At 41.1% G+C, this 12,083-nt stretch overlaps 1 protein-coding gene across 3 annotated transcripts in view; it reads right to left on the bottom strand.

Annotated features, from left to right (window-relative positions):
• arhgef4 (Rho guanine nucleotide exchange factor (GEF) 4) overlaps nucleotides 1-1,331 on the bottom strand; it is a 227,619-nt gene extending 226,288 nt beyond the window's left edge. For 2 of the 3 annotated variants that reach the window (XM_070986356.1, XM_070986357.1), the window contains exon 1: nucleotides 816-1,331. In XM_070986356.1, coding sequence (XP_070842457.1) covers nucleotides 816-1,004 — 189 coding nt within the window. In that variant the 5' untranslated portion in view covers nucleotides 1,005-1,331. The remainder of the gene's footprint in view (nucleotides 1-815) is intronic. The other variant, XM_070986359.1, reaches the window with a different exon arrangement.
• Between the last annotated feature and the right edge of the window lie 10,752 nt (nucleotides 1,332-12,083).

Here is a 12,083-nt window from a genome sequence, read left to right as displayed (position 1 = left end):
ACCTTATTTATTGCATTATCACAATATATCAAACATAACTGGTGATGTTTAGTGACAAAAAAAACCCGGCGGTGGTGGAGGGGAGGGCCCATCTAACATTATCTTGTCCCGGGCCCAGACAAGACTGTCAGCTGGCCTGATTATCATCATCTGTACCTTTAAACTGTATAAATAAATAAACTTCATTCATCAGCCAAAATTCAACAAAAACAACTCAATTCCTTAGTTTGTATTTACTATATGCTTGAAATCATTCATTTGGAGAGCAGAGTGAGTCGTTGTCATAGGACAACCACTGACAGTCTATAATCTATAAAAAAGACAATGCTGGAGTCTGAAAAAAAAATCAGCATGTGGTTGCTAAAACTGCAGTCAATAAAAAGGAAAAGAAAAAAGAAAAAAACACGGTAACTTCACTTAAACTATTTTTAGACTTGAAAACAAGTGTAAGCCTATAATTCAGTGAATCAGTGTGACGTTTTGACAGCGTTAATAAAGTATTTGTCATATTTTGTCATGGGCCATAAAGAATCCATTTTAGATTAGGCTTCATCATCTCCACCAAGCAGAATTCATTCCAGCTCAGTGTCTGACTCTTAGCAGACGATGTCACAGGTGCTGTGAGGGGACTACTGCATATTTTTCTTGAAATGCTGCGCTTCATGGTGGATTATTTCTGTGGAATTCAACATCACATCCTCATGACTCCACTAAGGTCTTGTTCTGCTACTCCCGATCATTTGTCTGATCATTTGTTTGTCTTTAAACTTTTCTCGAAACTTTTCGCAGCCAACGATGTTAGTTAGAAATCTCACCTGGTACCATCGGAGCAGAGCCCAGCAGAGCAGGTGAGCTGCCAGGCTTAACTTGGCGGTCCGGTATCTCTCTGGGAGGCGGGTGAGGTACATGAGCAGCTCCGCCCGCCCGCCGCCGCTCGGTTCCTCTCCGCGCGCCGACCCGCTGCTCTCCGCCGCCGAGTCTCTGCTGCAGCCCGAGCTGTCCATTGTTGGATTCAGCCAGTGGAAGTTGTTTTGTGGCTCAGGAAAAGTTCACAGTTCAGCTATAAGTTCCCAGGACTTGTTTGTCACAACTGTTCGGTACAGCGGAGAGACCGTCTCACATACTGGAGGCTCGCGGAGCAACTTTTCTTTCCCAGACACTTGACGCAGTTGATGCCAGCTGCGAGTCACGTGCACGCGCACGTCAAGGAATCACTGACCCACTTGATCCCGCCCGGACCGTCTGCAGTGTGAACGTATGACATTTTTCGATTGAAAAGTCAAAGGACTCCCCGTCACATCCAGCCAAGTAGCTTATCCGCTGCTTACGCTGTCATTCATCACCAGTAGCCGTCACAATCGCCGATACACAACAACGTCAGGGCTGACTTATACCGCCCCCTGTTGGCAAAATAATTTAACATATCGCATGCATGAGCCCCCAAGTCACATCAAGGTGACTAAAACTGCATTTTTCCACCTTAGAAACATTCGCTGAAGTACATCCATTTCTAAATCAGAAAGATGCTGAGAACCTGATTCATGCCTTTCTTTCAAGCCAATTTGATAACTGTAACATATTATTTACTGGCCTCCCGAAAAAAAAAAAAAAAAAAAACACCGCAAGACTTCAGCTCATTCAAAACTCTGCAGCTCAGCAATTGACCAGAACCAAGAGGAGAGAGCACATTAGTCCAGTTCTAGCTGCTCTGCACTGGCTTTCTGTAACATTCAGGATTGATTTTAAGGTCCTCCTCCTCATATACAAAGCCCTTAATGGACTACAACCAAGGGAAGCTTCAGGGCATTTAATCATTCGCAACTGGACTTTGTCAGTTTGTCTTGGAAGCACTTAGAGCTGCAATTCTTGAATGAATGTTGCTATTAAATAAAGTTTATCATTATTATTGCTATTCTTATTCTTATCATTATTATTATCAACATCATTATTATTATCGTGCACCAGCAGAGATGTGAAGGTGTTGGATGGTTTGAGGACTCCTTGTGATTTTCTGACAGTCCCTACAGTGATGCCTGTGGATTTAGCAGTGTCTATTCAAAGGAATCAGATGAATCTCAATATTAATGAATGAGCACAGGAGTCACAAATGTATTTTGTGATTTATGCTTAAATAACTCTCTCTGTAAAAATATTTTTCAGTACACAAAAATATATATCATTGTATATAAATGTAAAAAAGAAATCCTCATGTAAAAAAGGTGTACAATGTATTCACTGTATAATGCACACACAAATATTTATTATAATAGCAATAGAAATGCAAAAGAGACATACAAAAATACATGTATTTAAAAGTATTTGCAATTATCATCAAAAACATATTTGGAAGTTGTTACATTTAGATATAGATTGCTGAACCCAAGCTTACAAGGTCTGCTTGTCATTTGTGAACTTCACAGCATCACAAGTGAATTTTCTGTATCAGATGTCACCTTCTTTTCCAGCCAATCATATTAGCATAGAGTCAAGGGCGTGACTGCAGTATGCAGTTATGAATTGGAACACAAGGACAGCAGGACTGTCAACCTGGAGGTCAACCTCAACATGGCGTCTGGTGGCTGCTCTCCACAGGTTAGTGATAACTCTCTTGTCTTGCTAAATTAAATGTTGGAGTTATTATCCCTTTCACACTGGACAAAAAGTGCCCACTGACACCACTAACATCTGGCTTTTGTATTCAGTGGGAAAGGGTACATTCAGCATTCATTCCTGGGTCAAATGACTCTGCAGTAGTCACAGGCACTGATCGTCTCCAGCTGCAGTCGGCAGTAATGGAAACATGGCACCTGGGTGGACAGGCTAATTTTCCCCCCTTGTCTGGCATGGTGATGACGCGCATTGATGGTGTGGATGTTGGCTTGTAAATATTGCCTGATATCAGAGAGAATTGTCAACTAGTTACAGCTCATTTCAATCTCATTATCATTGTCTCATAAAAACATAAAAAGTAACCACCATAACATTGTGACTGGCCTTTATGCTGCTTTTTACTGCTCCCTGTTTTCTGGCGCATTCATGACATTGAAAGAGACACACCAGAAAAAAAAATTAAAAAAACAATAGGAAAGGAGACAATCACTTCTTTTAAGCGTGTAAAAGTGGAATGAGAGCCTGATGAGCAGACACCATTGAGGCCACATGCCTATAAAAGAGAAATACCAGTTCCTCTCTCAGTTGTATGATGCTATAGTTATTTTACCTGTGAGCTGTTGGTAAGAAGGGGCGAGCTCATGACCCTCCCATTCCTCATTGTATTCTGAGTTAGCAATGGCTTCCAACTCCCTTTGTCTCATTTGTTTTTCTTGTTTAGTCTGAGAAACATGCTTGTGTCTGAAGTGTTAAAGGTCTGTATATGAGCTTTTTTGTGTTGAGGCCATTACATTTTTCACCGTGACAAAAAAAACATTTGGTTGACCAGAATTTGAGTTGTGATATTTAGTTCTTCTGGTCAACATAACTGTCATCTCTAGTACTCAGCTGAAGTATGTTTGGTACAAATAAGAAAAAAAAATGCTATGGCACTTTTAAAAACCTCTTTAGGTGGCTGCCAATTAAAGTTTAACAGAAGATAAATCTCTCAACTTGCGGCCTGTTTTTGATGTAGTATTCAGAGATAAGTATATTTCAGTGATAATTAAGAGGGCTTACTGAACTTTGTAGGGAAATGATTACAAAGTCTAACAAATTTGAAATGAAATGCACTTTCTGAATACAAACTGTTAAACAAATCCAGATGTTCTTTCATTTGTTGAAGTGATTACATATGATGACATTGCTGACAACAGATATTAAACTAAGCAGTAAAAAAAACTGACAATGACAGAACCAAAGGCATTTATTATGTTTGACCAAAGCAATCAAAATTAAAATTAAAAGGGCATCTGATTTAGTTCTACAGATACTACATAACTACTGCTACTTTTTATTTTATTTATTCCTCTTTTCAATTAAGGTTATATATAAAGTGTTGTTTCTCAGTTTTTAACACATTGCTCATTGCACATTTCACTCGACAAATTTGTTGGTACAGGCTCAAAACTCAAAAGTGTGTGGTGTGTTGCAAAAAATAAAATCATTCTTGTTATGGCCCTAATTATATAAGAAAGAAAAAAAAATCCACTTCCATTACTGAGTCTTTGTTCTATGCTTCTTCTGACTGAAAGTGTTTAAGAACAAAAACTAAACTAAGCTGGCTTTGATAGGAGAGGATCGTCTCACAAACTGCTGCAGGAAATGAAAAGTATTATTCAAAAGATAAACTTTAATTTGCATTGTAACAGCATTGTTATCACATGGATGTGCAAACCACTCAAGTGTCATTATGTGTTTTTGTGTTGTATTATTTGTGTAGTATCATATTTTCAACAGATGCATGTGACACAGACAACTGAAGCATTCAGCTGAGACGTGTTGAGCATGGAGAGAAAGTGATAGTGTTTTACAGAATTTCAGCTACTCTTTTCATCAAAAATGGTTTCTCTCTAATTACAGCACACTCACTGCAGATTACCTAAGAGGCCTGATTCAAAATGAGATTCAACCATGAAACATACAGAACAAAACTTAGCACAGTTACAGTAACATTAACATCATACAGAACAACCAATGATGTCTTTTTTAGGAGTAGAAAATCTTGAAACATGCTTAAAATAAACCTTGATACTGATATCTAATTGCAAACATTACAAAATTGGCACTGGTCCATAACTGGATGTGTACATTCAGTGCAAGCACAGACAAACAAATAAACAGACACATACTTTAGTTGATGTCAACTTTGTGCAGATCCTCGACAGTGATGTACACTATCTGAAACAATACAGCCACAGTTACACATCAGTATATTATGACCATTTTGACCGACATTGAATGTAAAAATGACAAAAGAACACTTTTATATACCTCATATTTGAGTAAATAATGTATACAGTAGCTTATCTGAATTGGTACAAATAGATATTAAGCACATTTGTTTTTTTTCCACAATTATTCATTACAGTACTGGCTCCAGGCTCCATGTTTTCCATTTTCCATTCACATTTATTAATTTGTCAGATGCTCTTCAAAAGCCATGGATGAATGAGGTACAATTGAAGCCACAGCAGATCAAGGGGAAACCACTGAGAATAAATGAGCAAATGACAGGAGACTATGGAATCAGATTTGTGTCAAAATAATCAAACAAAACCTCTTCAATATCTAACGAAAATAAAAATTTGAGAGAGAATAAAACTCACTGAAGCAAAAAAAAATGTCATCTAAAAAATAAAACTTGTAACTTGCAAACAAATTATTTGTGCAATTGAGTAAACTATTGGTCTTTTACTTTTGTCATATCCTCTGTTTCTTTCTCACAGCTCAGACTTTTGCTCTCACTGTCATCTTTGCAGTCACGCTGCCAGCTCTCTCGTTTGTGCTCCCTGAGTTTTTGTCAAATCTCTCACGTGGGCGGGCTTTTTCAGGGGTGCGTCGCCATTGGCTAGTGAGTTTTTGAGTGACAGCTCAGTGCCCAGAAGTTGCTCAGTGCAGCACGCGCGAAAAACAACACAGACACCCTGGATGGCAGCACTGGGCACGCACTACTTGAACTTATTCTTTGGGTTTGGTATGGTGTAAGATAGCTGTCAAAAAGATGTGTCCATATTTTAATGTTCGTATTTGGAAAGTTAACAATTTGTATGTCATAAAAGTTGTTTTACACAAAATTCTGCTGTCACATACGTGACTCTGTGAAATTGGGTTCGGGTTATGATTGTTTTTATATGAGTTTGAGTCTAAAAGCTGTGAGTGCAAAGTCTTATAAATACAACTAATTTTTCTACGACTACGAAGTCTTCACTGTGAATACAAGTTCAAGTTTATGGGTACGAGTCGAAAAGTGCTGAAATGACGTCACTGAGGTCACAGTCAAGTCTCAGGGGAAAGTAATGATGAAGATATGATATTACTTGATATTAAGGAAGTTTTGTTTGATTATTTTGACACAAATCTGATTGCATAGGAGACATCCTCTCAGCAAACAGCAAATAAGCAGTTGAACTATTCCTTTAGCGCCCTGTATGCAAAAATAATAGTTACTCAAGTGTATCTATTTATTTCATATGTTTCTTGTTTGTGTGTCTACTTTTTCAAATTTGTGCATTTCTTTTTTTCTTTTAGTCGTGCATGCTTATTTATGTATTACAGTATACTGTATGTCATGTAAAACGTTATTTTATTAATTTTAAAAAATGCATCTTATTTCATATGGGAGACTCTGATTTTCCTTTAAAATATCAAAATTGTACAATACATCATTTTAACAGGAGAATACACCTGACACCAATGGCACATTTCATTACACAGTTCCAGCTCTACTCGACTCGGTTCTACTCTACTCGGTTTGGTTGAGTTTCCATTACAATTGAGTACTTCATAGTACCTCCTCAACGTAGGCGGGGTTGTCATACCACGGCTGCGCGAAACTGCCATGACGTCAATTTGTACGCGACGCAAACAGAGCCGACAAACAATGGAGGACATCGAGGCGATGTTGTATTTGCTGCTCGGTTTTTGCTTTTTGTCACACACAAAGCAATAGAAGAAACCCAGAAAAGGCGACGGACCACGGTGATATTTTACAAGCAGCCATTTCCCTCGAGTGAGAATAAAGAATAAAGTCAGCGGTTGCTGTTGCCCGGCGTTACAATGGAGGGGGCGGGATTGTTTTTCCGGTGTTGGACGTCGCAGACCAGTGACGACACTCTCCGGCCAATCAGTTGCCGACAGACTGTTGACATCACACATATAGTATTGCTTCTACTCGCTTGGAACCTCGCCAGAGCAGGTATTAAAAATAGTATCGGGTACCAGGTCCTATCCCTAATGGAAACACAAAACAACCGGGTAGAGTAGAGTCAAGTCGAGTCGAGCCGCGCTAGTGGAAATGTGGCACAAGTGTCTTTGGTGCATATTATTGGAACTATAAGGTAAATGGTGACAACTGATACAGAGCCAGTGGCCAGAACACACTGACCATCTGAATCTGAGCTGACTTTACATGCATCACAAAATGACTTTCGAGACCAGGTAAAAGGAGCTCATACTCACCTGCTTATGGCAGGGATCAGGATAGTCACAAATGTTCTGTGAGAATACAGAACGCAACAACATTTTCACCTCTTCAGGGTAAACATAGGTAGGCAGACACAGATTGCCCTCCTTCACACCAACTCTGTGAAACATCTGAAATAAAAGTGAGAGGAAGATAAAGGGAAAAAAAAAAGGAATTGAGACAATATTTCATGACTGCTGTTGGCTTGAGGATGCTTTTTCGGGCCATCGTGAAACCAAGGTAGTCCAGACATGGGGGGGTGATAATAACATGGATCAGGAGAAATCCTGCTGGTAATCTTGACCCAGGACTTTCTTCTCCTCAGACACATCCTGCAGATGGGATATATAATCGTCCATGTTCTGGGTATGCCCAATAGTCTCTTTACCAGTTAGACATGACTGGAATACTGTACCTCTACATGAATGTGTCTAGGAGGCATTCTGATCAGAACCACCTCAATTCATGGCCCCATTGGCAGTGAGGAGTGGTAAAACAAGGATCCAGAGAAATCCTGCCCTGACTTTGGACTGATTGCTGTGGGCCAACTATCAATACTATGTTTTGCTGCATCCCACTCTGTCTCCTCATGCAAACACATACGTCACACACGACACCTATTTCAAACTTATTAGTGAAACAAGTTATTTGTTGTTGCAAGTTTTATTACTGTTACATGAGCATCAATGTGTAAAAGATATACGGTCAAAAACGTGTACATGTGTTTGCATTTTCTTATATGAGTACCAACCAGTTTCCTCTGCAGAAGCCTATAGACCTTCTTCCGACGGGCACAGTCACTCTTCAGGCGTTTGGCAGCATGGAGTAGTGATGCTATCCACACAGGAAGTCTAAGGAGAGGGGAAGATTTCATGTCTATTTGTATACATACCATGGATTGTGGTGTGTTGGGCTGGGGTAAGCCCTTTTTTTTTAGTTATTGTAAATGTTTAACTAAGGGTTAATTATGCTCCAGTTACATAGTTCAATGCAACAAAACACTGAAGTGAACTTCAGCTCACTAACCCCCTCTACCTCCTCCACAGCCACCCGGTTAACATTGGCACCTCACATGATCACTGTAAGTGTGTTGATTTTTTTTTTCTTTGCTGTCTATCATGGGCTAAGTCACTTACAAATACAAAATAGATCACATGCCTTTATTTTTTGTGTAAATAATGAAATTTGGGCTTGAAGGTATAATGTAAAATTCTTAAAGCAAGACAGCTATGGCCTGTTTGATATACTAGTTACAGTGTTTTCTTGGTTGAATAAATGTTAAAGTTGGACCAAAACTTTTCATGTAATTTAAATACAATTAGCCTAAATAAAAGGCCTGAACTCATAAGTCAATCTGATCTTTTATTCTGAGCATTTCAATAGGTAGATCTAGTCTTTCACTCTTTCACTCGGGCATCTCTATCAGATGCCCCATGGACACCTCTCTAGGGAGGTGTTCCAGGCATGTCCCACCGGGAGGAGGCCCCGGGGTAGACCCAGGACATGCTGGGGTGACTATGTCACTCAGCTGGCCTGGGAACGCCTCGGGATCCCCCCGGAAGAGCTGGGGGGAAGTGTCCGGGGAGAGGGAAGTCCAGGCGTCCCTGCTCAGACTGCTCCCCCCGCGACCTAGCCTGGATAAGCGGGAGAAAATGGATGGATGGATGGATGGATGGATGGATGGATGGATGGATGGATGGATGGATGGATGGATGGGTAGTCTTTCACTGAGGCCGAGGTCATGGATCTTAGGCTTAAATAGGTTGGTGATCACTGCCTTGGGTCATTTAGTTTCCTTTACCAATATATTTACTCCAGCTTTAAAATGTAGCCCACTACAGTCACTGACAGTGATTTCTGAATTATGCACACCCTTTAAATACTCAAACTCATACTCCTTGTGTTCCGCTTATCTGGGTCCGGGTTGTGGGGGCAGCAGCCTCAGCAAGGAAGCCCAGAGAGCCCTCTCCCCAGCTACTTCAACCAGCTCCTGCTGAGTTCCCAGGCCAGCTGAGAGACAGAATCCCTCCAGCGTGTCCTGGGTCAGCCCCGAGGTCTCCTCCCTGACGGACATGCCCGAGACATCTCCCCAGGGAGACATTCAGGAGGCATCCTCACCAGAACCCCAAGCCACCTCAACCAGTTCCTCTCAACGCAAAGGAGCAGCAGCTTTACTTCAAGCCCCTCTCAGTTGTCCGAGATCCTCAACGTATCTCTAAGGCTGAACCCAGACACCCAGCAGGGGAAACTCATCTCAACAGCCTGTATTCATGATCCTTTTCTCTCTGTCATTACCCAAAGTTCATGACCATGGGTGAGGGTTGGAATGTAGATCAATAAATCACCTTCCGGCTTAGCTCCCTCTTCAACACGACGGACGTTTTGAGCGCCTGCATCACTGCAGCTACTGCCCCAATCCGCCTATCAACCTCCAGTTCCCTCCTACCCTCCCTCGTGAACAAGACCCCGAGATACTTCAATCTCAGGGTCTTCTCAGGGCAATCCACCCTTTTCCGGCTGAGAACCACGGCCCCAGACTTGAACCGGCTGATTCTCATCCCAACCGCTTCACACTTGGCTGTGAACTGCCCCAGCAAGAGGACCACATCATACACAAAAAGCAGAGAGGAGATCCTCAAGTCACCAAACCAAACATCTTTCACCACTCGGCTGTGCCTAGAACCGCCTAGGTGCACCAGTGACAAAGGACAGCCTTGGCGGATCCCAACCCTTTCCAGGAACAGGTCCGACTAGGCAGACCAGACTCACACTTGGTCAGCACAGGGAGCCATTACCCCATTACATCCCCCACAGGATGCCCCTGGGAACCCGGTCATAGGCCTTCTCCAGATCCACAAAACACAAGTGGACAGAACCCAAAAGCTAGTGGTGGATTGGACCACCAAGGCCCCCACCTTGGAACACTATCTGATCCACACTGTACCAAACCCCTATGGCTCCTCCTGTAGGTGGTGGGCCTACTGGAAGACAGACCCATGTCTCTGTTTTGGGCCGGGCCTGACCTGACCCCATGGATGAAGGCCTGGTCACTATGTACATTTTGACTGTATGTGACTAATGGTACACTGACAATTCAAACAGCATTGCTAGATTATGAATTTTCAGGCCATGCAGCAAGCATGTAGGCAAAGTTCAATTGTGTCAGCAAGGAAATCAAAAGATGTCCAGGTCTATCAGCATCACTGTTGCAGTTGCTTATCACCCCACAGCCTCAGTTGCTGTACTATCTTCACGAGGATCACCAATCCTTACTTAATTTTTGTGTCAATCAGGGCCGATATTCCAATTTGTTCAACGAAGCCCTCAATCTGATTTAAAAAAAAAAAAAAAAACCTGCCTGTAATGCTGTTTTGCATACATTTTGGTAGACATGAAGAGATGAATATGTCCATCTTAAACTGTAGGCTGGGGTGTTGAAGGAAATCTTTAGCTTACCCAAATGAACAGCAGAGATCAACATATCCATCCATGAGAATGTTGATGGAGGGCAGCAAATCTGTAAACCAAACACACACAGTTTGTCTACAAATGACTTCCAGTGACTGTGACAGTGTGTGAGGGTTGCCTCTCCACTTCAGTTTCAATAAGCTGAAGAAAAAATACATGCTCAAATTCAGAGGAAAGGTCACTTTGTACTGAAGCTCAGTAACTTGTGTTTGCATTTTATTTGTTTTTCAGGCAGCCACAGTTAACATGACATAACCATGACACACATCATCTCTTGTCACACTGTGTTATATTGTCAGAAACTTGTCTTGTGTCACATCTATGTCAAGGTTTAACATACAAGATATGACCACCAAACAGCTGTAGTGCCTTCAGGTTCATTGCTTGCTTTCATCTTCAGTGTCTGAGATGTCTGGGATGAGATGGCCTTGTGAGAACCAGTTTCTTTTAACAATTGACTGTAAATCTAAGCTGTGTGACTCTTCTACTAGATACCAAAAATAACATCATCCTATCAGTACATGAAGTTTAAAACACTCACTATGCAGCGGGGGGGATAAAGTAATCTAGAATCTACAGTCTACTGTGCATTTAGAGATTTTTCTGGTAGAGCGACATGTCCACCCACTTAGCCTCGTCAATCAGCTCAAGTGAATTTTAAATCCTTAATTACAAACCAGTTTGCCGTCTTTTTTCATGGATCTGAAACCGCACATCTCTATTTTCCGTATGCCTGCTCATCAAAACTTTGCTCTGCATGCCACAAGAGTAGTTAATGTTCAGAATATAATTTAGATTGTGATAATAAAGATAAGACAATACTCTTAAACAGAACATGATGATGTGATTTTGTCACACCAAGCACAGACACACAGAGTTTTAAAAGGGAGCTGTTGTTTGAATTGAGGTGACATTGGTACTAAATAGATTTTTTTTAATGTTTAAATATTTTAAACAAAGAGTTCACACTCTTTTAGAAATGCCACATGAAAGCTTGGAGATAGGATGTGTAATATCCTTGAACCAGGCTCAGGCTACAGAGTACAGAGGGACAATTCATCCCTGATTCAGAAAACTGGTCTGGGACCTTGGTTGGAACCGATGTTTGGCCCACATTATCTGTTAAAGTGAGAGGTTTATAGATGGAGGTTGAAACCTTTTGAACTGCTCACAGACTCAGTGGGTTTTGATATTTTGGTGTTAAAATTTTGATAATTACGTCAGTATTTTCCTACAAGCACCACTGTATCCAATGAGAAAGACAAGTCTACAAGCAGCTGATGATGTTGCCAAGCAACAGTAAACATTCTAGCTCTTGACACTAATGTTAGTGAGCATACTACTGTTGATGGATATTAAAACAGACCGTTAACATCTCACCTCCAGTTCTCATTGAAGAATAGACAAGCCATCTTGTGTCTCATCCAGACTCATTCAACAGCAAAGCAATACTACAGCAAGCTCATGCAAACACATCAATCTCCATTTTGTTTCCAACTGC

Source organism: Chaetodon trifascialis, chromosome 18 (genome assembly GCF_039877785.1).
Source record: "Chaetodon trifascialis isolate fChaTrf1 chromosome 18, fChaTrf1.hap1, whole genome shotgun sequence".
NCBI classification, from domain to species: domain Eukaryota; kingdom Metazoa; phylum Chordata; class Actinopteri; order Chaetodontiformes; family Chaetodontidae; genus Chaetodon; species Chaetodon trifascialis.
The sequence above is the reverse complement of the archived record's forward strand: the minus strand, read 5'-3'. Positions and strand labels throughout refer to the sequence as shown.